The sequence below is a fragment of the Hyperolius riggenbachi genome, chromosome 2, assembly GCF_040937935.1.
Source record: "Hyperolius riggenbachi isolate aHypRig1 chromosome 2, aHypRig1.pri, whole genome shotgun sequence".
NCBI classification, from domain to species: Eukaryota; Metazoa; Chordata; class Amphibia; order Anura; family Hyperoliidae; genus Hyperolius; species Hyperolius riggenbachi.
Window position 1 is genome coordinate 544,421,408 of NC_090647.1, and position 26,505 is coordinate 544,447,912.

Below are 26,505 nucleotides of genomic sequence, written 5' to 3' on the forward strand. Positions count from 1 at the left end.
GGACCCAGGGCTTACACCCCCCTAGTGACCAGGCCATTGTTTTTCAAAATAGGCCACTGCAGCTTTAAGGCCTTGCTGCAGGGCCGCACAAGTCAGCATACAAGTGATCCCCCCCCACTTTTATGCGATCTCTCCCAGTATGTTTATTTATTTTTCATAAATATTTCTTTCAATACATTTTGTAATTTATTTATTTTTTTATTTTGTAAAACACCCTCTCTCCGTCCCACAGCCAGCCAATTACAGCGGTCGGCTGTCATAGGCTTCAGCCACACGGCTGTCCCCAGTACAGCACTGCCTTAGATTGCAGCGCTGTACACTGTTAGACGGCAGTTTTGGCATCTAATAGTCTCTTAGCGGCGATCGCCGCTGAGAGACTGATGGCGGAGTGGAGCGCCATCATTCATGCAACACACGCCCCCAGGACTGCACGCTGATCGATGTTAGGTGGTTCTGGGGCTGCCGCCGCGTCCACGCCACTTTGCGTGGAGCAGTCGTCTAATGGTTAAGGTGGCCATACAGATCAATTTTCTCATTCAATTCCTTGCAGATTTGATTCATATGCTGGGACTCAATTCCCCAAAACGTCAGATTGATTTTGACTAAAAACTGATTAAGAGTATCAATCAGGCAGTATGGAAAACTTAAAACAACTTAGATTGGGGCAAGAACATTGGCAGATTGATGGCCTATAGCCTAGCACTGCATCGGGCAGTGCAACTCTGCAGTTTGATCGATTTTCAATAGGTTCTCTGCTGGAATCTATGGGAGATTGATGTGTATGGTAGGAATCAATTACGGTATTTTCAGAAAGGAATCAATCGATTTGGAACATTCGATGGAAAACTATAAAGTGTATGGCCACAAAACAATCTATTCCTTTCTGAAGCAACAGATTCCAACCATACACTGCACATCAATGTCCAATCCTCCCAAAATCGATATGAACATTGATCAAGCGGACATATTGCAGCACCGATTTTCCTTCGAATTCAATAAGATAATCGAATTGGAAGGTCTATTGGCCCGGAAAAACAACCGCTTGATGTTTGGCCACCTTTACTCTAACATTAATTCTTTAAACTATTCTTACCACTAACTTTATAAATCTTATGAACTGGATCCAGTTCGAATACAGCCCAAGAAGCAATGCCTAATGCTCACTTTAAAGAGAACCAGAGACGAATAAAACAATAGATTTATACATACCTGGAGCTTCCTCCAGCCCCATCAGCCTTGATCCCTCCCATGCCGCCTTTCTCCGCTGCCTCTATCTGCCAGTACCGGGTCCCGTCATTTCGGCCAGTCAGGGCCAGTTGACGCAAGCGCAGTGCGCTCCCTCCGTACTGCGCAGGCGCATGCGTAAAGCAGGTGCCGGCGAGAGGGAGGAGTCTCTGCACATGCATACAACTGGCCACGTCCGGCGGAAATGACGGGACCTGGTACTGGCGATAGAGGCGGAGTGAGAGCGATCCATGCAGATGGGACTGGAGGAAGCTCCAGGTACGTATAAAATCTTTTTTCCATTTTTCATCCTCGTTCGTCTCTGGTTCCCTTTAAATTAGAACTTAATTGGATCAAGCATTTAATCGAAGCAGATTTTGTCATTTTTAACTTCTAAAAACATTTTAATCTACCTAACCAGCTGACCTATTAAAATGAGTCAAGAGAAAACTACCGACAGAAGTGTATTTGCATTGCAGCTTTGAGCTGGGCCAAGCAGTTTATCATCAACACAAAAGGAGGCATACATTAACCTCATTCTGAAAGTCCATTTAAAATAACTCCGCAACACACAGCGTTTCCAATACGGTTTTCATCAGTCTTTCAAAGCATATTAGGAGGAAGGGAAAAATAATCAATTGCAATACTCCTCTAATCAATAAAGCAACTAGGCCCTAACGCTTTCTATCCCTACACTATAAATAACCCTTCACTAAAACTAATCAGGATAAAGTAAGCTAACCCCTATGCAGATGCTCTGAACTGGAAAGTGTCAGCAGCTGCGCCAAAGCTCTGCGCCGACCGAAAAAGCACAGAATTGGAGAAAAAAAAACTGTAAGGGCCCATTCACATTTGGGGGATTAGCGGGGTCTTAGCGCTAATCGCTGGCGATTGCTAGCACCTTTGAATCGCTGGTGATTTGCAATTAGCACGAAACGCAAACCCGCTACATGCAGCATTTTGCAGGATTTTTTGATCGATCACAATCAATCAAAAAGCGTGAAAATACATAATTTATACACATCCTAATGAGCAAATGAAAGTAAAAAGGAAGGAGGAATAAAGGGTTAACAGATATACTTGCCTTGACAATGCATAGGCTTCTCATGACACCTCCAGGCTCCGCCTTGCCGCTACCCGTTTGGAATTTCCGAGGTGCATGCACAGTCCGCCCGCGCGCCCTCTCTTTACACGCTCTTGCGTGGCTGCGTGTAGCAGCTGCTGCCAGAAGTGTCCTGGGCATGCGCAGCTCCGATCATTTTCAAACTATGCGTGCCCAGGCTGCTCTTGGCAATGGATGCTGCACAAAACTGCACAGGGGCACAACACGGCGGTGCGGGGAGAGGACAGCACATGCGCCAGGCTATGATTGGTCCCAGACGGAGCTAGCGGTGCTCTGCCGCGTAGCCTATGTAGCTACTTGGATTCAAAATGCAAATGATACAGCTGTAACTGCGGGAGATGGGGGGGGTTAACTAACCCATGTGTCCGTTGGATCCTATGCGTTCCATTCGTGTCACATGCCGCGTTCCACGTCATTCCCGCGCTTCCTCCTTCCGGCTTGAAGGTGGAAGCATCATAGAGCGTGACATGTGACACAAATGAAACGCATAGGATTCAACAGACGCATGGGTAAGTTAACCCCCCCCCCCCCCCGTCTCCCGAGGTCACAGCAGTTTAATTTACATTTCGAATAAAAGTACAGTATATACTCAAATACAAGTCGGCCTTGTACATAAGTCGAGTCCAATATTCAACCCTCTTAAGCCGGAATTTTTATTGACTCAAGTATAAGTCTACCCAGCAAAGTTGATGATTGCACTTGGGGTTCAGGAGGAGATAATGACTGCACTGCATAAAGTAATGCAGCCATTAACCCCTCCTGTCCCTTAAGTGCAGCCAATACCTCCTCCAGGCCCCAAAGTGCTGCAATTATTCACGCCCTTTTATGTAGCCCAGTATACCCCCCTGCCACTTTCCTTGTTAATTGTTGTGGCCAGGACTTTCACACCTGTGTTTTCTTGCCATTTCCTTTCCTCAAAGTATAACTTACCACTGGGTACATTACTGCAAATGGGAATGTCACTATTAGTACACGCATTACTCAGTGTGCTCAGTGTTGCCTGTGACTCGCGTATAAGTCGACCCCCTATACTCTTATGAAGTGAAGCAGACCTAAATCTCTAGACTTATATTCGAGTATATACAGTAGCTACACACTCATTAGCTACTCAGAAAAGCATGACTAGTCGGAACTACAAACAGGGGCTACAGCGGCAAGACAGCCAAGAAGCAGGACACAGCAAGGAGCCAGAGGTGTCAGGAGACCCTACACATTGTTGAGGGAAGTATAACTTTTACCCCTGCTTTCCTCACACATGCACTAAATCAGAAACTTCCATGAAAAAGATACATCTTGTGGCTGTGAAGATGGATAGGCTTAGCTGGTAGCTCAACACGTGAAGACAGAGTTAAGGAATGCTTTACAAGTAGCTCTACAATAACATTTATAAAAAGACATCACTGTTAACTAGAGGCAGTCAATGAAATGATGATCATTTTGGCCCGGAGCAAATTTCATGTTTTAAAGAGAGCCCGAGGTGGGATTTTATTATGCTAGTGGGGCACAGAGGCTGGTTGTGCACACTAACACCAGCCTCAGTTGCCCCATGGTGTGCCTCCAGGACCCCCCCTGCGCACCGCTTTACCCCCCGCAGTGCTGGCGACACGCAGCGTGTCGCCAGCACAATGTTTACCTCTGCCTGTCAGCGCCGCTCCCCCGCCTCCTCCGTATCGGCGCTACCCGCCGTGTCCCTTCCCTCCGGATGTTTGGAGGGAAGTAACGCAGGCGGGTAGCGCCGATACGGAGGAGGCGGGGGAGCGGCGCTAACAGACAGCGCTTAGGTAAACATTGTGCTGGCGACACGTTGTGTGTCGCCAGCACTGCGGGGGGTAAAGCGGTGCGCAGGGGGGTCCTGGAGGCCCACCATGGGGCTACAGAGGCTGGTGTTAGTGTGCACAACCAGCCTCTGTGCCCCACTAGCATAATAAAATCCCACCTCGGGTTCTCTTTCAAGTGTACCTGAGATGGGCGTTGTGGGTGTATTTATACTTACCTGTGGCTTTCTCCAGCTGCTTTAGGTGCATGTGGTCCCTCGCCGACCTCTCTGGCTGCTTCATTCTCTAGTAAATTCCCCCGGTAATCTGGCTGGCCGCGCTCTTCTGCGCATGTGCAGCTTAGCTGCGTGCATACACCCCTGTCTTGATCCCACAGACTGGAGTAGTACTGCGCAGGCGCAAAATGCTCCCGGGGATGGGAGGGGGGGGGGGATGGTCAGGCATGCTCAGAAGCACAAGACTGGCTGCAATTGGCCGGATTACGGGGGGGGGGGATTTACTAGAGAACAGATTGGCCAGAGAGGATGACGAGGGGCCACACGCACCTAATGGGGCTGGAGGAAGCCACAGGTAAGTATAAAGTACACCCACAATGTCCATCTCAGGTGCGCTTTAAGCTTGGAATTGGACCAAGCACAATTATCAACTGATGAATTTGATTGGTTTTAAACCGGACCTAAATTCTAGCACAGCAGACAAGGAAAACACATACAGTTGCTGAGAAATTCACTGTGTGCATGTTTAGAGAGATCAGGGCCGTCAGCTGTACCTAAGTTCTGTGCTAATATGTAAACACTGGAGGTTAACCCTTTCTCTGCTCCCAGGAATATCTAGGAAGTAAACACTGCAGGATCTCTATAAATTGTAACAAAGAAATGTTTTTCTTTAAAGGTTATTATGTTCTGAGTTTAGGTCCACTTTAAGACAGATTTGCATCACCTCCAAATTATTAGCATCTCTACACCTTTATATCCTAGATTTAGATTTTAGCCAAACAAACTTCAAAATTGTTTAAAGACAAAATTATCCCCCCCCCCCCCCCCCAACTATCCTGAAGAAGTCTGGGGAGGCTTCATTTTACCCACATTTGCATTGCTGCACCCTCACCCCTCTTCCAGCCTGATCAGTGAAATTAAATTAAATTTCTGCTTTGCTGCAAGTCACCCCAAATGTAAAACTTACGGATGAGGTAGTCAGGAACCAAAAAGGGTGGCCCTGACCATAGGCCTTTTTATGCTGGATTGCCAAGACCAGCACATGTCTACTTTACATTACATATATAAACACTGTCTACTGAAGAAATGTTGAAGGCGGTGGATGCACCGACTGTCATCTGCTTTCTTGTACCGTCCGGGAGCTTGATAGTGCTCAGTACTGGCGGTAGAAAAGCGCCCCCCTCCTCCCGCATCAGCAGTGTTTAGACGTCACATGCTGCGGTTCCCTGCCACCAGGTAATACCACAGAATATCAACTGCTGTCAAGCATGGTTATACAACCACTGCCATTCGGCTGCATTTTAATTGCACCTGAATGGCAATCGAAGGCGGCAGATGGAACACTGACCTGCTCGATAAGCAAGCAGTTCAGCCGCCCATCTGAAAGAGGCCTAACTCTGTCCCTGCTGTGTGTCCTCCCTGGCTTTTTCATTATTTGCCTCTCATTGACCTTCAGTAGTTGTATATATCCTAGAAGAGACTTTTGTTACTTGCGATTCCAGCATGCATAACCACCCTGGACCACACAGTCAGGACATGTCTAGGAGGAAATGCTGGGATTGGTAGTTCTAGTTCCCTATCCACTGCAAAGCCACAGGTTAGAGAAACCCGTGGTGGAATTACGGTGGGCTTTATTAAACCGAGTGAAGAATGTTTGACCTTACCAACCAAACTGTTTAATGACACGCAAGAGAAGAATCTGAGCGCATACAAACTATGGGAGAACTCTCCCATCAGGCCTGGAACCCACTAGAAAGCGCAAAGCTTTATCGCAATTGCTAGCGATTTGCAAGTGATTTTGGGAGCGATTTTCCTGCTCCTATACCATTCATTACAATAGAAACACATCCAAAATGCTGCATGTCCTGCTATTGCGATTTCCCTAATTGCAATCTAGTCAGTGGAATCTGTCCCATCCATTTACATTGGCAGAGCGTTTAGGGAAATCGCTAGCGACTGAAAGCGCTCCCTAAACGCTCAAAAAAACGCTCTAGTGAGTTCCAGCCCTCAAACACCATCATACATGTAGGCCCTGTGCCTCCGTGTGTGACACATGAAGCATGCGACTAGAGCTGCAGCAGGATATGAGTGTCTCTATCCTCCCAGCGCAGGCATCACCTCTCTTTCTCTCTTCTTCTCTAGTTCTGGATGTTCCGCCTTCATCTCTTGTTCTCGCCATTCCTGTATCATCCGTCTCTATTGGAAACACAAGGGGAAAAACAAACACAAAAATCACTCACACTATATCACGTATCACAGTTTGGGGGCCATAGTGTTGTACAGATGCATCGCTAGGCAACGGCAGAGAGATGCATCTGTAGAGCATTCGCCATATCGATCGCATCCGATCGCTACAGGTGTAGGGCATTGAAGCTGTATAAACAGGTATACACATTACAAGAGGGTTAACAGGGGGTTTATAGGTAACCTCCCTAGCGTTCTGGACGAGCTCAGCTCGTCCAGCAAAAACTTGCTGAAAGTGTTTTGGACGAGCTGAGCTCGTCAATCCCGCCAGGGAGATTTCCTGTTTCTCTGCACCGCCCGCTGCAATTTTCCCTCATCAGAGGGATTCCCCAGGATGGCTGGATGCCTGACTGCACGCTGCGGGTAGCGATCTGTGCTACCCCCAGCATACAGAACAAGCATCCAGCCACCCTGGGGAATCCCTGTGCAGCTGGCGGGGCAGAGAATGTGCTGCGTGCAAGGATTCCCCCTATGTGTGCGGACGGGTGTCCACTCTGTGCAGGGGGATTCCCTATGCGGGCTGGTAGTGGCCAGCGGGGATCCCCTCTGTGCAGCAAGGGGGGGGGGTGTCCCGTTCTATGCTGGCTGGTAGTGGCCGGCGGGGACCCCCCTTCTGGGCGGAGGGGTGTCCCCGTCCTTTGCGGGCTGTGGGTGGCCTTTCCCTCCCCCCTCCCATCCCCCATGCAAGCCCCCCCTTCCCCCTGAACCCCTTCCCTCGGTGTGAGTCCTGTTCTACTCACCAGGCTGTCTCCAGCGGCGCCAGCAGAATCCCTTCTTTCTCTAACGCCGAAGTCCCGGCCTGTGACGTTACTGCTACGAGGCTCAGTGACGTCACCAAGCCTCGTAGCGGTAATTACACAGAGCATGAGACTTCGGGGATGGAGGAAGAAGGGATTCTGCGCCGCCGCCGCTGGAGACAGCAGGGGGGGTCCCCAAAGGCCACCAACAGCCTGAAAAGAACAGGGACCCCCCCCCCCCCCCCCCCCCCAGAAGGGGGATCCCGACCAAATAAAAAAAAATGATTGCAAAAAAAAAAAAGTTTAAAATGATTGGAAATTAATTGAACCACTTCTTGCACGGAAATCCTGGGGAAATAGAACGCCAGGGAGGTTAAGTAGGGGGTTAAAACTTAACTGATTATTAAAATTTATGGTGCCTGGCTGACAATTAAAAGGCACTTCGCTAGCCTACAGGCTAGCAATGTGTCCTGTTGCTATATGGGGGAAGCAGAGGGCCGACCGAGCGGCGTGCAAGCAGCGTCACACAGTAGTCTGGCAAGTCGGGAAACAAAGCTCTCAGCCGGTGCTCGGCCAAAGTGATCTGTCAGGCTGATGAATGGCCGGGTGGCCCTCAGGAGTCACTGTATATACACTGGATTCTCGGCAAAGGTGGTAGTTATTGGCCGCCTCAGCAGTTTTATCTAGTGTGGGTACAGGCGCCAGCAGTACCTACATCCAGGACCTAAGCACTGCCTCCTCCATCTCCTCTACTTCTTTATAAACCTGGATGTGGCTGTACAGGGATGAAGCAACCCTTATCTGTAGGCCCTGGAAGGTGACTAGACCAGGATAAATGGAGGCGAGGGGGGTCTGTTAACCCCCCTGGCAGTTTGATTATCTCCAGATTGTAGGGTCTAGAAACGGTGCAAATTTTTAGCATGCTTGAAGATGATAAATTCTGGGGGGGTGCTAAATCACACTGAGGAGAGGTCTGTGGCAGCCCAGCATTTACTCACCTCCAATTCTGCCTCCGTCCTCCGGGTGGCGCTGTAACCCCGTAGTGAGATTGCCGTCTGTCATCATAACGACAGAGTCATCTCACCAGAGGGATGCAGAGCCTCTGAAGACAGGAAGGAGAATGGCTGCCGGCTTCTGGATCCCAGGGAGAGGTGAGTAAAAACGCCCACTGCGCATAAGGCTGCCAGCGGCTACCACAAGTCAGGCTCGGGTTTACCGCTCCTGGCTGCTTTTTTCCACCCCGAGCTTGACTCAGGGATACCGCCAGGTAGGTTAAGCATCCTCCCACACCGCCAAACTACAGATGGTCAATAAGATGTTAATGTGTCTGGCTGTGTAGTAGGCCTGAACGATTTTAGGAAAAGATTGAATCGCACGATTTCTGTCAGAAATTGCGATTTCGATTTGATTCACGATTTTCTTTAAATCAAGATTTAGCACTAAATTCACAATGTACATTACTAGGAAAAGGGAGGGCGAGTTGCATTGTTGATCAAGCATGTCTTTGACAGCGCAGATTGTCATCCAATTCAATAATAATTATCAAATTAGATGGGTCGATTGGCTGCCAAATCTGCAGATGTATGGCCACCTTAAATCTCCCTCAGCAATGGTTGCAAGTACAATCAGGAGGAATAAACAACCAAAATATTGCACAAAGTAATGAGAGGTTTACCTGCTTGCTGTAATCTGTGGACTTCTTGTGATTACATTCCCCCCATGGTTCCTAAAAAGTCCCGCTGCCCGTGATTGGCTATTTTGAGGGAGGGTGCAGGACTGTACAATTCTAAATTGCATGGCCACATACATGGCCATGCACACTAGCGACAAACTGAGGATGGAGGGGGCGGGCCGTGCATAATTGGCAAGCTGCAGCCGATGGAATGAGCAGCAATGGAGGGGGTGGGCTGTCCATGATTGACAAGCTGAAAAGAGAGGATGGGGCGGGACGTGCACATGACGCGGCTGATGCAGGAGCTGTGATGGAGGGGGCGGGACTGGAGGCTTTCCAGCCAGAGTTTAAATTACATTATAGCTGCGGCTGCACACTGCAGTGAAGAGGCAGGGGATGTAGCCACAGCCCGATAATGGGCCGGGGGCTGGGGACCAGTGATGTTGAGGTACTAGTAGGAGACACCCGCAGCTAGTGTGAGAGCCCGTGGGCGGAGTTTGCCATCCGTTCTGCTGATTGGCTGCACACTAGTAGGCGGAAGTTGGAGACACTGAGCAGCTTCCGTCACGGCGACTGAAAGTACTGGCGCTGAGCCACCCCAAACCGCTGCTGCACCGAGCGGTAGCGGGGAATTCTGGGCTGACAGAAGAGGGGGATAAAAATCGCTATGGCGATCACGGAATCGTCTTTTCCGTGATCGTGATTTCGATTCAAAAACGATTTATCGTTCAGGCCTACTGTGTAGTGTTAAGGGCTCTGCCTCCAAGGTTCACATCTCGGCACTTCCTGCTCAGTAAGCCAGCACCTATTCAGTAAGGAGTCCTTGGGCGAGACACCCCCCCCCCCCCCTCCCCCCAACATTGCTCCTGTCTATAGAGTGCATCCTAGTCCTCCATCCTAGTAGCTGCAGCTCTGGAGCACGATATAAATGTTATCTATCTTGTCTAATAATTCTGGCTTGCATGAAGAATTGATGCAAATCGTATGCCTCTTCAAACTGGGCCAGTTAAATGCACTTCCTGGTGATTCCGATCGGCCCAATGCCAAGCTATACAATATTGGCATACAAGCCGGATGGATTAGTATCTCTCTATTCATCTCTAACATAAAATCTATGGGGTTTGTATAGATGTACCTCCTCTTCTTCCTGCCGGCGGGCCGCTTCCAGCTTTGCTTGTTTAAGCCTGAATTCTTCCTGAGCTCTCTGCTCTCTGAGGAGCCACTCCTCGTGCTGCCTCTGCCTGTGTGGACAATGTGACAAGTCATACACTCTGTCTCACCCATCAGCCAAGATAACAATGCTGGATTATGTCACCCATAACTTCCCCTCTGCTCTAAAACATAAACAACAGCATAATAATGAAAGGACTTCCGAGGCCAGACATGCAAAAATAGATCATTACCTGAGTGCTTTTTAAATCCATGGAGGAAGCTATCGGCGCTCTCCGTTCCTTACCGCTGCAATTATTCACTTAGAACTGGCCCGACCCCACCGCACGGGTTGGTTTATTATTCCCCACCCAAAGATGGCCGCCAAGCTGAGCCGCGGCTGCACAGTACGCATTGAGCTGAGCCGCGGCTGCGCACTACGCATTGAGCTGAGCCGCGGCTGCGCACTACGCATTGAGCTGAGCCGCGGCTGCGCACTACGCATTGAGCTGAGCCGCGGCTGCGCACTACGCATTGAGCTGAGCCGCGGCTGCGCACTACGCATTGAGCTGAGCCGCGGCTGCGCACTACGCATTGAGCTGAGCCGCGGCTGCGCACTACGCATTGAGCTGAGCCGCGGCTGCGCACTACGCATTGAGCTGAGCCGCGGCTGCGCACTACGCATTGAGCTGAGCCGCGGCTGCGCACTACGCATTGAGCTGAGCCGCGGCTGCGCACTACGCATTGAGCTGAGCCGCGGCTGCGCACTACGCATTGAGCTGAGCCGCGGCTGCGCACTACGCATTGAGCTGAGCCGCGGCTGCGCACTACGCATTGAGCTGAGCCGCGGCTGCGCACTACGCATTGAGCTGAGGCTGCGCACTACGCATTGAGCTGAGGCTGCGCAGTACGCATTGAGCTGAGGCTGCGCAGTACGCATTGAGCTGAGGCTGCGCAGTACGCATTGAGCTGAGCCGCGGCTGCGCAGTACGCATTGAGCTGAGCCGCGGCTGCTCAGTACGCATTGAGCTGAGTCGCGGCTGCGCACTACGCATTGAGCTGAGCCGCGGCTGCGCACTACGCATTGAGCTGAGCCGCGGCTGCGCACTACGCATTGAGCTGAGCCGCGGCTGCGCACTACGCATTGAGCTGAGCCGCGGCTGCGCACTACGCATTGAGCTGAGCCGCGGCTGCGCACTACGCATTGAGCTGAGCCGCGGCTGCGCACTACGCATTGAGCTGAGCCGCGGCTGCGCACTACGCATTGAGCTGAGCCGCGGCTGCGCACTACGCATTGAGCTGAGCCGCGGCTGCGCACTACGCATTGAGCTGAGCCGCGGCTGCGCACTACGCATTGAGCTGAGCCGCGGCTGCGCACTACGCATTGAGCTGAGCCGCGGCTGCGCACTACGCATTGAGCTGAGCCGCGGCTGCGCACTACGCATTGAGCTGAGCCGCGGCTGCGCACTACGCATTGAGCTGAGGCTGCGCAGTACACATTGAGCTGAGCCGCGGCTGCGCAGTACGCATTGAGCTGAGCCGCGGCTGCGCAGTACGCATTGAGCTGGGCCGCGGCTACGCAGTACGCATTGACGCGAGTGCGGCTGTGCAGCTCTCAGCCCTCTAGGAGGACGCGGGGAGCGAGTACACGGCAGGAGGAGGGCTGAGAGCTGCACAGCCGCACTCGCATCAATGCGTACTGCCAGCCGCGGCTCAGCTCGACGGCCATCTTTGGAGGGGAATAATGAAATGACCCGTGCAGTGGGGTCGGGACCCAACCTGGGGCCAGTTCTAAGTGAATAACTGCGGCGGTAAGGAACGGAGGGCGCCGATGGCTTCCTAATGGATTTAAAAAGCACTCAGGTAATGATCTATTTTTGCATGTCTGGCCTCGGAAGTCCTTTAAAGAGAACCCAAGGTGGATCTTATAGGGGCAGATGGGACACAGAGGCATGTTCTCTGCCTAAAGTCATAGCTCTGTGTCCCCCAACTGCCGCTCTCTGCTCCCCCCCCCCCCACACGCTATAGCCCCCCGAGTTTAGTGACAAGATGTGTCACTAACTTGGAGGTGAACACAGGGAGAGGGCTTCCCTGTTCAAAATGCCCACCAGGGGCGTTCCTACAGGGTTTCCTGAGCTGCTGTTGGGGAGCTCTCTCTCCCTTGCCGTGCCCCCTGCCGCTCCCCTGCCTTCCTGCACGCTATGAGAGACACACAGTCTCTCAAGTGCAGCGTCGCGACCCAGAGGTCACGAAAGTAAAAGCAGGCCATTGCGGCCCACGGGAGTAGCGTTTTTTGCGGCTACCTGATCCGCTCAGCACCACGGATCAGGAACTCAATTTTCTTTTTCATTTTTTGAGCCCACCTCAGGCTCTCTCTAAAGAAAAAACATTTGTTACAGCTGATACAAACCCTTCAATAAATCTGCATTGTGTCCACTTCCTGCTATCATGGAAGCAGACATAGGGCTGAAGTAAACCCGAGATGGCGAGGGAGAGAAAATTTATATATACCTGGGACTTCCTCCAGCCCCTGCAGGCTGATTGCTCACTGGGTCTTCCATAATCCGCTCTGGTAAGTCTGCTGGTCTGGGGCATACTGCACATGCGCTGCCTGGCTGCGCATGTGGCCCCCATTGGGCTACCTTCGCTGGCAGTGTTCTGCCCAGGCGCAGAATGCTCCAGGCTACAAGAGCGCGACAGGGGACCGCGAGCGGCCAGACTGCGCCAACTGGTCAACTTACCAGGGACGATTGCGGAAGATACAGGAGGCGGCGGCGGAGGACAACAAAAGAGTGATCATCCTGGAGGGGGCTGGAGGGAGCCCCAGGTAAGTATAAATTTTCTCTCCCTCGCCATCTCAGGTACACTTTAACAACCTGTGTTCAGGACTAGAGGGGAGTGGTCGGGAATGTAGTCTCCCTGATAGGCCACGAGGAGAGGGGAGGTAGCGGTGACGCTGCCTCCCCCGAGTCTCTAAGTTCCCCATCAGGTCGGCTGCACAGCACAGCATGACGTGGCTGATGTCATCTAGGTGCTGGAGGCTGATTGGTTTGCAGAGTTAAAGCTGGTGGCTTGCTTTGTGTTCATCACCCTCCAATGGCAGGAGATTTAGTGAGCTGTGTGTCTTTCTCAAATGTGTTTCTGGATAGAGATACAGTCTCCCATCAGGAACGCATAGCAGAAATGGAGGGGATTAGTCACCACAGGTGGTTGGCTAGATTTCCATGTTGGAGAGTATAAAAGGCTTGAAATGTTGTACTGTCATCACACATTTGACACGTATTGTAAAAGAAGGTTCGTCATCCAAAACATCGTAACAGTGCATTATGTGTCATATAGGTCTTAAACTGGACCTGAACTCTTGCACAGTACAGAAGAAAAATATACAGAAATGCACCCCGTATGTATTTAGAGAGTTTAGCCTGTCTAATTCCCCCTCCTCTGTAGCTAATCACCACTGTAATTTGATCTCTCAGCTGTGTCAACTGACTGTCACAGCAGAGAGCCAATTGGTAAGCACAGGATGTTAACTCTTTATTTCCATGAAAGCAGGAAGTAGAGACTGCAGATTTATTGCAGGATTTGTATCAGCTGTAACAAATACAGTGGCTTGCAAAAGTATTCGACCCCCTTGAAGTTTTCCACATTTTGTCATATTACTGCCACAAACCTAAATCAATTTTATTGGATTTCCACGTGAAAGACCAATACAAAGTGGTGTACATGTGAGAAGAGGAACGAAAATCATACATGATTCCAAACATTTTTTACAAATAAATAACTGCAAAGTGGGGTGTGCGTAATTATTCAGCCCCCTATGATCTGAGTGCAGTCAATTGCCCATACACATTGCCTGGTGAGTGCTAATGACTAAATAGAGTGCACCTGTGTGTGATCTAATGTCAGGACAAATACAGCTGCTCTGTGACGACCTCAGAGGTTGTCTAAGAGAATCTTGGGAGCAACAACACCATGAAGTCCAAAGAACAAACAAGACAGGTCAGGGATAAAGTTATTGAGAAATTTAAAGCAAACTTAGGCTACAAAAAGATTTCCAAAGCCTTGAACATCCCACGGAGCACTGTTCAAGCGATCATTCAGAAATTGAAGGAGTATGGCACAACTGTAAACCTACCAAGACAAGACTGTCCACCTAAACTCACAGGCCAAACAAGGAGAGCGCTGATCAGAAATGCAGTCAAGAGGCCCATGGTGACTCTGGACGAGCTACAGAGATCTACAGCTCAGGTGGGGGAATCTGTCCATAGGACAACTATTAGTCGTGCCCTGCACAAAGTTGGCCTTTATGGAAGAGTGGCAAGAAGAAAGGCATTGTTAACAGAAAGCATAAGAAGTCCCATTTGCAGTTTGCCACAAGCCATGTGGGGGACTCAGCAAACATGTGGAAGAAGGTGCTCTGGTCAGATGAGACCAAAATGGAACTTTTTGTCCAAAATGCAAAACGCTATGTGTGGCGGAAAACTAACACTGCACATCACTCTGAACACACCATCCCCACTGTCAAATATGGTGTTTGCAGCATCATGCTCGGGGGATGCATCTCTTCAGCAGGGACAGGGAAGCTGGTCAGAGTTGATGGGAAGATGGATGGAGCCAAATACAGGGCAAACTTGGAAGAAAACCTCTTGGAGACTGCAAAAGACTTGAGACTGGGGCGGAGGTTCACCTTCCAGCAGGACAACGACCCTAAACATAAAGCCAGGGCAACAATGGAATGGTTTAAAACAAAACATATCTATGTGTTAGAATGGCCCAGTCAAAGTCCAGATCTAAATCCAATCGAGAATCTGTGGCAAGATCTGAAAACTGCTGTTCACAAATGCTGTCCATCTAATCTGACTGAGCTGGAGCTGTTTTGCAAAGAAGAATGGGCAAGGATTTCAGTCTCTAGATGTGCAAAGCTGGTAGAGACATACCCTAAAAGACTGGAAGCTGTAATTGCAGAAGAAGGTGGTTCTACAAAGTATTGACTCAGGGGGCTGAATAATTACGCACACCCCACTTTGCAGTTATTTATTTGTAAAAAATGTTTAGAATGATGTATGATTTTCGTTCCACTTCTCACATGTACACCACTTTGTATTGGTCTTTCACATGGAATTCCAATAAAATTGATGCATGTTTGTGGCAGTAATGTGACAAAATGTGGAAGACTTCAAGGGGGCTGAATACTTTTGCAACCCACTGTAATTGTTCTTCTTTGAGGGCTTGTTCACACCTAGGGCGTTTCGGGGTCTTTTTGAGCGCCGGTGATTTTTTAAAAAGCCCTGAAATCGCTAGTGCAATAAATCCTTATGCGATAGTTCATATTAGTGCATTTCGTCCGCTTTCCGCTCAACAAAGCGCTGCCTGTACCATTTTGGAACGATTTTGCTACAATGGAAGGTATAAGAAAAACGCAAAATGCTCACAAATTGCTTTATTCGGCGATTGAGTTTGCGCTTTTATGAATAAATACATTGTATTTTTCCATTTCCAGGTAAAACAAAAGTTTGCTTTCTTAAAACAGAAAGAATTTGCGATAATTCAGGTTGGAGTGAGCTTGAGATGCCTCCCAGTGCATCACTGCTGAATATATGCAAATTAACCATTGTATCCTTAGAACAATGGTTAATTTGCATATATTCAGCAGTGATGCACTGGGAGACATCTCAAGCTCACTCCAACCTGAATTATCGCAAATTCTTTCTGTTTTAGGAAAGCAAACTTTTGTTTTTCTTAACATCTTAGTAAGGAGGCTTTTAGGACCATTGTAGTCCCTTACACACTCCAATGAGTTCTGGGTCACCATGAGCTAGCTGGGTAGTCTGTTCATTTCCAGGTGACAGAGTTCTTACATCAGGAAGTGAAAAAAAACGGAATTGCACTGCAAAAGTGCTTACAAAGCGCTTTGTACAAAATCGTAGCGTGCAGTGGAGCGCCGGGAGGGGGAAAAAACGCAAAAAAAAATTGAAAATCGCCGTCACCGATTTTCATTTTAGATGTGAACTAGGCCTAAAGGGTCATTATGACGTTGCTTATCTTTTAGAGCAGAGAGAAAGTTCTGAGTTCAGGTCCGCATTAAGGAATAAAAGAGCAAACATTACTTTGACAGTGCCAGACTCATCTCTTCCATTTTCTACTCTATGCAATATGCATAAGAAAAGCATGAACTATAACTTTGCATAAAATGTTCAAAAATAACGGATACGCCCTTTAAAATGACAGGCTAATCGTTTTAATTAAATAACCTCTTACCTTTCAATCTCATATTGTAGGTCATCATCATCATCCTCCTTCTCCTCCTCCTCATCTTTATCATCTTCAGCCTCAGTCTGCTTCAATTCTGTCACACATAGAAAACTTTATTGTTATTACAAGTGAAGTAACACAACCAAAGATATGCAGGCCCATTTCAATGCATGCTGATCTTTTCGCTGGACACAGGAGGACAACAATGGGCTTAGGGAGCCTAACGGAGGCCACAATTGTTACAATATTTCTGTTCGATTATACCCCAATACAATTAAAACGTTCAATTGTGTGATAGAGTCGAGAGAAAATATTTTTTTTTTCTATCGATAAATCAAAATTGCCATTTTTTTTCCGATTTAAATAAATTAGAAAGAAGTGTTCTCCCCAGGCTCTTTTAGCTGGGTGCTCCACCCGGCTAGTTTTGGTGAGCACCCGGCTGTCATCAGATCACTTCCTCCTCTGCTGTAAGCAGAGTTGTGCAGAGAAGCACCAGCCCTGTATTCTCTCATCTTGCCCCACCCGGCTACTTCTTCATGCCACCCGGCTGGAAATTCTGTGGAGAACACTGGAAAGGTTGGAAAAATGAGATCAATTTTGTCAGAAATTGAATGGTGTGTGGTGGGTTGTATGAAAATCAATCGACCTAATTTTAAGTTTACATTCAAGAATAAAGAAACTTTATCTGTCAAAGTGACACATTACGTAGCATGTAGTAATGAGTTCACGAGTTGTGAGCTACCCTCTTTCCCTGAAATTAAGACATACTCTGAAACTAAGCCCTAGCAGGAATTTTGAGCATGCTTGAAATATAAGCCCTACCCCGAAAGTAAGCCCCAGCTGCAGTAAGGGGGAAAAAGCATGGCAACTTGTGTTTCTACAGGAGCCGATGGTTTTGCAGGCAGGTCCATGGCTCTATCATTAGGCCAATCACTGCACTAGCTGCTTATCAATTAGTTCAATGATTGGATGAAGCCATGGTTCTGCCAGTGAGACAATCAGCTCTAGTAAAAACACAAGTTGCCGTACTTCTTCCTCATAGGATGAAAATCAGGGACACAGCGGCATGAAGCTGGGGGGAAGAAGAGGATGCAGGGGGACATCAGAGAACACAGGGTACAGTGTGGCATGGAGCTGGGGGTAAGAGGAGGATGCAGGGGAACACTGGAGGGCACATGGGACACTAGGAGGACATAGCGGGACAAAGGAGGGCACTGGTACAGGGGGAGGGGGCACCAGGAGGACACTAAAGGCACAAGGAGGACACAGGGGCACACAAGAGATGGATCCAGGAGAAGAAGAGGTGGCACAGTGGGGAAGGCAGGAGGAGACACAGCACAGGAACTTGTGTGTTCAGAAAAATAGGACATCCCCTGAAAATAAGCCCTAGCACATCTTTTGGTGCAAAAATTAATATAAGACTGTCTTATTTTCAGGGAAACACGGTGTTCGAATCCGTGATTAAAATGAGGCTTAATTGCCTCAGGTGTGCGGCTAGGAGAAAGGTGGTTACTTACCCGTAAGTCTGCGGTCCTCTATGCGTTTCAAACCTCTTCAAGCCGGAAGGAGGAAGTGTGCGTAGTGAGTCATGCGTCCAATAGGATGCGTGCAAGATGTTTGGAACGCATCAGGACCGCTGACTTATGGGTAAGTAACCTCAGAAACCAGGAAAATGTGATTGACTAAAGCAGTGCTGACCAACTTCGCGGGCATGGAGGGCCTTTTTTTTCCAGGCCACATGGTGGAGGGCTGGCATACCCAAACCCCAACCATCCCCCCCCCCCGCGGAGGAAAAAAAATTGGGAGCAGATTTCCCCACAAAATGCAATCAGGTTGGGAGCAGATTTCCCCACAAAATGCAATCAGGTTGGGAGCAGATTTCCCCACAAAATGCAATCAGGTTGGGAGCAGATTTCCCCACAAAATGCAATCAGGTTGGGAGCAGATTTCCCCACAAAATGCAATCAGGTTGGGAGCAGATTTCCCCACAAAATGCAATCAGGTTGGGAGCAGATTTCCCCACAAAATGCAATCAGGTTGGGAGCAGATTTCCCCACAAAATGCAATCAGATTGGGAGCAGATTTGCCCACAAAATGCAATCAGATTGGCTGCATATTTACCCACAAAACACATTCAGGTTGGCTGCAGATTTACCCACAAAACGCATTCAGATTGGCTGCAGATTTGCCCACAAAATACATTGAGGATTGGCTGCAGATTTGCCCACAAAATGCATTGAGGATTGGCTGCAGATTTGCCCAGCAGTGCTGACCAACTTCGCGGGCATGGAGGGCCTTTTTTTTCCAGGCCACATGGTGGAGGGCTGGCATACCCAAACCCCAACCATCCCCCCCCCCGCGGAGGAAAAAAAATTGGGAGCAGATTTCCCCACAAAATGCAATCAGGTTGGGAGCAGATTTCCCCACAAAATGCAATCAGGTTAGGAGCAGATTTCCCCACAAAATGCAATCAGGTTGGGAGCAGATTTCCCCACAAAATGCAATCAGATTGGGAGCAGATTTCCCCACAAAATGCAATCAGATTGGGAGCAGATTTCCCCACAAAATGCAATCAGGTTGGGAGCAGATTTCCCCACAAAATGCAATCAGGTTGGGAGCAGATTTCCCCACAAAATGCAATCAGGTTGGGAGCAGATTTCCCCACAAAATGCAATCAGGTTGGGAGCAGATTTCCCCACAAAATGCAATCAGGTTGGGAGCAGATTTCCCCACAAAATGCAATCAGGTTGGGAGCAGATTTCCCCACAAAATGCAATCAGATTGGGAGCAGATTTGCCCACAAAATGCAATCAGATTGGCTGCATATTTACCCACAAAACGCATTCAGATTGGCTGCAGATTTGCCCACAAAATACATTGAGGATTGGCTGCAGATTTGCCCACAAAATGCATTGAGGATTGGCTGCAGATTTGCCCACAAAATGCATTGAGGATTGGCTGCAGATTTGCCCACAAAATGCATTGAGGATTGGCTGCAGAGTTGCCCACAAAATACATTGAGGATTGGCTGAAGATTTGCCCACAAAATGCATTGAGGATTGGCTGAAGATTTGCCCACAAAATGCATTGAGGATTGGCTGAAGATTTGCCCACAAAATGCATTGAGGATTGGCTGCACATTTACCCACAAAATGCATTGAGGATTGGCTGCACATTTACCCACAAAATGCATTGAGGATTGGCTGCACATTTACCCACAAAATGCATTGAGGATTGACTGAAGATTTGCCCACAAAATGCATTGAGGATTGGCTGCACATTTACCCACAAAATGCATTGAGGATTGGCTGCACATTTACCCACAAAATGCATTGAGGATTGGCTGCACATTTACCCACAAAATGCATTGAGGATTGGCTGCACATTTACCCACAAAATGCCGTCAGATCGGCTGCTATAATGAAATATTTAGAGCCCCCCTCCCTTCGTTCCCCCCGTGCTGCCGCCTCACCTCAGATCAGCTGCTACAATGGAATACCAGTAGTTACAGCCCCCCTTCCCTTCATTCCCCCCGTGCTGCTGCTGCCGCCGCCGCCTCCTCACCTCAGATCAGATCAGATCAGCGGCAGACAAGAGATAGCAACCAGCCAGACCAGCGCACGGCAGCCGCACGGTGAATTTAAACGCAGGAAGTGACATCATCGGTCACGTCCAGCATTTAAAGTCCCTTGTGCTGCTGCCATGCGTCGGTGTGGTTGGTTCCTATCTCCTGCCTGCCGCCGATCTGAGGTGAGGCGGCGGCGGCGGGGGGCTGTAAATTCACATTACAGCAGCCAAGGCATGGGGGAAAAGGATTTTCCCTCGGGAGCTCACACTGCCACAGCAGGGGGGCTGCAGCAGAAGGCCTGGCGGGCCGGATGCGGCCCGCCAGTTGGACAACACTGGACTAAAGTATAAGCCCCTTCCCCAATATAGGCCCCTCCCCATAGCCAGATGTGCCCCAGGATCATACAACTGTGCCTCAAGAAGCCACTAGATGTCGCCATAGAGATGAGACACAGCGATTGCCTCACAGGAAGAATCCCAAATCATTGCACCGCTGACACGTCGTTTGCACACTCCGCTCCACAAGCCAGGGGACACAGGTAGTCTTGTTTTGCTCCACTGACTCACATATAAGCCGAGGGGGTAACTTTTCAGCACATTTTTCATGCTGAAAAATTAGGCTTATACGCGAGTATATACAGTAATTATTCTAAGGTTATTTGTTTTGTGCGCCTTTATACATAGCAGTGTTGGCATTCCACACCATACACATTTATAAATGAAAATGCATATATTATTGCATCTAATTTATATCTTTTATTCAATCGTTTTTGTGTGATTGTGTCAAAATCGAACAAACGTGTGTGGTACATTGGTTACAAGAGTAAGTTTTCATTTGAGCAAACGAAAAAAAAAAAAAAAGAAGAAGATCGAAATTGTCAGCTGTCGTCATGAATGATCACATTGGCTGAATAAAAACGAAAATGTGTTTAAAAGAAACATATGATGGCTGCCATATTTATTCCCTTTTAAACAATACCAGTTGCCTGGCTGATCATTCTGGTCAGTGTCGGAATCACACACCTGAAACAAGCATGCAGCAGATCTTTATCAAAATCATCTGATCTGCATATGCCTTTTCAGAGTCTATGGCTAGTAGTATTGGATGCGGAGGATCAGCAGGACAGCCCTGCAATCTGCATTGTTTAAAGGACAACTGAAGTGAAAATACGGAGGCTGACATCTATTTCCTTTTAAACAATACCAGTTTCCTGGCTGCACTGCCGATCTATTTGGCTATTGTAGTATCTAAATAACACCAGAAACAAGCATGCAGATCGTCTTGTCAGATCTGACAATGTCAGAAACACCTGATCTGCTGCATGCTTGTTCAGGGTCTATGGCTAAAAGCATTAAAGGCAGAGGATCAGCAGGACAGCCAGGCAACTGGTATTGCTTAAAAGGAAATAAATATGGCAGCCTCCATATACCTCCCGCTTCAGTTGTCCTTTAGTGCAGTTTCACCTCCTGCCTGTTTTCATGCTAGTAGTTTGCCTCCTGTGTGATCTATATAATATGGCGGCCTCCATAGCCCTCTCACGGTCTCACCTATGGTTCACCATAGCTACAGATATATAGAGAGAGAGTTCCTGTCGCTTACCAGCTTCTCTTAATTTTGCAAGCGCTTGTCTTTTCTTCTTTCTTTTCTCCTTCTTCAGAAGAGCTCTGGATTGCTTGTGGCTGAAATATAAAAAAAAAAAAAAAAAAAACAATGTATTTTCATAGTACAATAAGCATCCTCGGGGCCTATACAAGCGACATCTGCTAATTGTAGCGTTCAGGCTCCGTATCGGGAGCCTATTCACACAAGCCAGGGCTGGCCATACACTTACCATTTTCATGTTTGATATCCAACAGACTCAATCAAATCTACCCCAAAAAATTGATGTGACCAGGCATGCCTAATCGATTTTTCAATTGATTTTGACCTTCAATTGATCAAAATCAGACAGGTTGGAAAATTTTTGTCAATGGGGGGCTTGGATAGACGCAGTGGTCAATCAATGAGCATTATTGAGCAGATTTAAAAAAAATTATACATTCTTGGGGTTTCTTCCAGGCCACTCCAGGCTGATCGCTGCCTTGCCATCCTGCGCTGCCTGGATCCAATGCAATTAGCTCCGGTCCTTCAGTCAGAGCCAGTCAGCGCAGGTGCAGTCCTAGTACTGCACAGAACAGTATGCACAGTTTAACCACTTGGGGGGGGGGGGGGTCGCCTGCACCTCCCAGCCTCCCCCTCCGGGGTGCTGCTGTGGTTCCCAGGCAGTGAGAGAGCCTGGGAACCCGCGGTCCCCCCGGTTGTATAAAAAGGGGGCATTGGGAAGCCTCCCCGTGGCGCTCCTGGATAGTGCTAATGTAGCATGAACTAATTTTCGCAGGGTGATCGCTTTGCGGTATTGGTTTTTTGACCCTGCATAGTCTGGCATGCGAAAGCAAATGCATATTTGCATGAGCATTGCCTCATGAATAGCCAATTAGGCCACATTTGCAAAGCCAGACTTGCTAGGGTTAAATTTGGTGTTTGAGCACGCATACATTGTCTCATGGAAAGCACAGTTTAACCTTTCCAGCCTTCAGTGTTTTATTACCTTATGCATCCGAACAACTTTCACCTCCCATTAATTTGCCAATAACTTTATCACTACTTATCACAACAAAATTATCTCCATCTTGTTTTTTCCGCCAACATTCCGCCTATATTTGTGTGGTACATTTTGCTAAGAATTATTTCACCCTACATATTAATGGGAAAATTAAGAAAAAAAATTTGAAAAAATGCATTATTTCTACGTTTTCGGCCATTATAGTTTTAAAATAATACATGCTACTGTAAATAAAACCCATTTGCCCATTTGTCCCGGTTACTACACCTTTTAAATTATGTCGATATCACAATGTATGGCGCCAATATTTTATTTGGAAATAAAGGTGCATTTTTTCAGTTCTGCATCCATCACCATTTACAAGCCCTTAATTAAAAAAAAATAACATTAATATACCCTCTTGGCATACATATTAAAAAGTTCAGTCCCTAAGGTAAACATTTATAAGGGTTTTTTTTATATTTTTTAAATGCAAAAAAAAAAAAAAAAATTGGTACTAAGGGAGAGTGTGGGAGGGAAGCAATTAATTTTACATGTAGGCGTGTGTATTTTTGAATGATAATGAAATGTATTTAGATGTAATTTTACTATTCGGCCACAAGATGGCCTCAGTCTTTGTTTTCCGTCCTGTAAGCATGCGATCACGCTTACAGGAAGTGAAGGGAGGAAGTGAAACTTTATTTCCTAGCAGAAAATGGCTTCCGAGAGCAGGAAAGAGATAAAAAGGGTCAAAAGTTTATAGATCCCCATGTCCCCGCTCTGATTTCAAGGACCCGGCGGCCAGGCTTCTCCCCCTCCATGCGGATAATTAGTGTCCTCTTCGGCCGCCGGGAACTCCCTGTCCCTGTTTACAACCGATTCGATAACGCAGCCAAAGAGAGTCTCATGTTGCGTCTCTGAACATTCAACGACCGTACTCAGATGCAACTTGATGGGGGGGGGGGCAGTCCAGCTCCAGTGCAGAGCGCAAGCAAGTGCCTGGCAGGTGGACAGGAGTAGCTGACATGGTGAATTAAATTCCTTCAGCTGCTCAAGGAAAAGAGGACTCTAAGACCACGATCCCCCAACAAGTGCTTTGCGTGATTGCAAAAATGCCTGCACTTCTCTAAGGCTCCTTTTCCACTTGCAATCGCAAATGCATTTGCAAAAGCTTCTTTTTCCAGTCGACGCGATTGTAACATTCACCGTCGGGAGCAACACGCAATCGCAGCAATAATCACGCAGCATGATTGCACTCAGGGAAAATCAAAATGCGCTAATGGAAAAAGTGCAGCGCGATTTACATGTAAATCACTGTGAACTGTGAAACGCCGCGGACCCGCTTGTCCAAATGGATCGCGGCTAGTGGAAAAGAGCCCTTAATCACGAAAGTGCCACGATTTCCTGGAGCTAACACGATTTGGCTACTGTAGCCACTGATGCGATGGTTCAGTGGTTGCTACAACGGTAGCAGCGTTTTGCGGTGTGCTTGTGGGACCACCCCCATCTCGATCCATTGGAAAAGCGCTTTGCCAATCAGCAAGGGCTGGCATAGCTTGTTTAGGCCTTGTTCACATTGCATTCCGTTAGCGTGGCCGTTAGCAGTGGGCAGATTTTGACGCTTACTTTTTTCCCCGATTCCCGGCCTTTGGGTGGGCGTTGAATTTTTGTGCTAAGCGGTTTTCTAAGCGTTTTTCCCGAGCGGTTTTGTAATTCACTCCCTGACGTCAAGAAGTGAACTCTTTGACCCAGAAAAGAATAAATACAATGCATTTATTTTAAACACAAACGCATTCACTGCACAAAGCGATTTTGTAAGCACTTTGCGTTTTTCCTATACTTTCCATTGAGGCAGAATCGCCCCGAAAATGGTCCAATGATAACCGCACAGCACACGACCCGCGCTGATGTGAACCTTCTCATAAATATTCATTGCACAAGTGTTTGGTAAGCGATTATAAAAATCGCCCGCGTGTAAAAAAAAAAAATGAAAACTCCTACAGTGTGAACAAGCCCTTGAAGCAGGGGTCCTCAAACGCTTTGGGTCGAGGGCCGGGTCACCATACTTCAGACTGCTGGGGGGGGGCAGAGTATACATAAAATGATGTAAAAGTCTTGGTGGGCCAGACACCGAAGCATACCCAGGTGACAACCTGCAGTGGACAACAGTGTCACCTGATGTAGAATTTGATTGGAAACCAGCAAATTACTGCTTTCTATCTTCCATGTGGATGGGTGCTGCCAGCACTGCTATTCTATATGCGGACCACCAATATTTAAAGATGTAGCTGACCGCATCTATAAGTAATACATTTTGTGTGTGTGGGGCCAGTAAAAAAGCCTCAGGGGGCCACATTCAGCCCGAGGGCCTTAGTTTGAGGACCACTGCCTTAAGGTAACCATACACTGGTCGATTTGCCATCAGATCGACCAACAGATAGATTCCTCTCTGATCGAATCTGATCAGAGAGGGATCGTATGGCTGCCTTTACTGCAAACAGATTATACATTACCTGCTCCACCGGCGCGAGTCCCCTGGTCTCCGCTGTCTTCTTCGCTCTGGGCTCCGAGTCCGGCTGGCTTCACTGAACTTCCTGTCGGGACAGTAAGTTCAGTGAAGCCAGCCGGACTCGAGCCCAGCGCGGAGAAGACAGCGGAGAGAGCGGAGACACGCGCCGGCGGAGCAGGTAATGTATTGCAGCTAGCGTCGGTCGTCGGGCATTCAAACGCCGCTATTGACGCACTCCCGACCCGCCGGCGATCGAGCGAAATCTTCCGCACAGATGGATCGACGGGAACGATTGATTTCGGACAGAAATCAATCATTCTGTCAGCGTTTGCGCAACGATTTCACAGCAGATTCGATCAGTGATCGAATCTGCTGTATATCAGCAGGAAAAAAATCGGTGTATGGGCCCCTTTAAAGGGTTCCAGTCCTAACCCACTTTCAATCTCTTGGACTTGCTAGCCATCAGCAGGCTGTGACACTCCCTTCTGGCAGCTCCTGTCAGGAACACTGTGGGACAACTGTGCTAGTACTATGATGTATGAGGGGGAACACATGGAGGTAATGAGTGTAGGATGTACAGGAGGACTAAGGAGTCTGAGGTCTCCCTGCCACTGATAGGTTGCATGCATATAGCCCACGTGACCCCTGTGTGGCTCCCTTGTCCCCGCTGAGGTCTGCCCCATGTATATACAGCATACAGCCCCGTATATCACACCACGCTCCGCACTTACTTCATCTTTATTTTTTCCTCCCTGCAAAAGACGCTCTACGGAAGCCTAGAGGGGGACGCGCCGCAATGACAGTGCGCATGCCCGAGGAGTCGCTTGGCGTGACGTCACATGGCGTCAGGTGACTTCAAATTGCCATAGGGCTGACAGAGCCGCGGCGAGTTGAGCGGATTCTACAGCCCTGCGCACTAAACAACCCTTGTTTAGTGCGCAGAGCGCATGCGCCTTTTGTAGCTATAGTAGCCTAAGTGAGGAGCGTTGTGATGTTACCTAGGTTACCTGGCTACCATGCATCTAGCGATCTGGCTATAGGATTACATACCTCCTAACTTTTTGAGATGAGAAAGACAGAGGGACAATTAAGCCACACCCTGATCACGCCTCCATCACACACACCCCTGGTCACACATACCATAAAGATTTAATAAGAAAAATATGTTGTTTTATAATTCAAACCACACTGATCCTTTCTATGCCGGTTCATTTTCCTTCATATTGACATTTTAAAATGAGTAGTATATCAGTAAAGGATGGGAATAAAGTTTAGAGTCAAACACATTTTTTTAGTAGAGAAATATATATATTTACATAGAGGGACTAAGTCCTGAAAGAGGAACAAATGAGGAGGAAAGAGGGACAGAGCTATGAAAGAGGGACAGTTGGGAGCTATACATTTGACCAGGGGCGTAACAATAGACCATGCAAGGGATGCAGCTGCAGGGGGCCCC

At 48.2% G+C, this 26,505-nt stretch overlaps 1 protein-coding gene across 3 annotated transcripts in view; it reads right to left on the reverse strand.

Annotated features, from left to right (window-relative positions):
* The window catches only part of ZRSR2 (zinc finger CCCH-type, RNA binding motif and serine/arginine rich 2), a 77,791-nt gene extending 51,868 nt beyond the window's left edge, over positions 1-25,923 (reverse strand). The window contains exons 1-5 of one of the 3 annotated variants that reach the window (XM_068270780.1): positions 25,781-25,923; positions 21,559-21,638; positions 16,398-16,485; positions 10,126-10,231; positions 6,456-6,533 (exon numbers count right to left, since the gene is read on the reverse strand). In XM_068270780.1, the coding sequence (XP_068126881.1) occupies positions 6,456-6,533; positions 10,126-10,231; positions 16,398-16,485; positions 21,559-21,638; positions 25,781-25,785 (357 nt within the window). In that variant the 5' untranslated portion in view covers positions 25,786-25,923. Of the gene's footprint in view, positions 1-3,637; positions 3,759-6,423; positions 6,534-10,125; positions 10,232-16,397; positions 16,486-21,558; positions 21,639-25,780 lie in introns of those variants that run through there. The other 2 variants (XM_068270783.1, XM_068270782.1) reach the window with 2 other exon arrangements.
* Between the last annotated feature and the right edge of the window lie 582 nt (positions 25,924-26,505).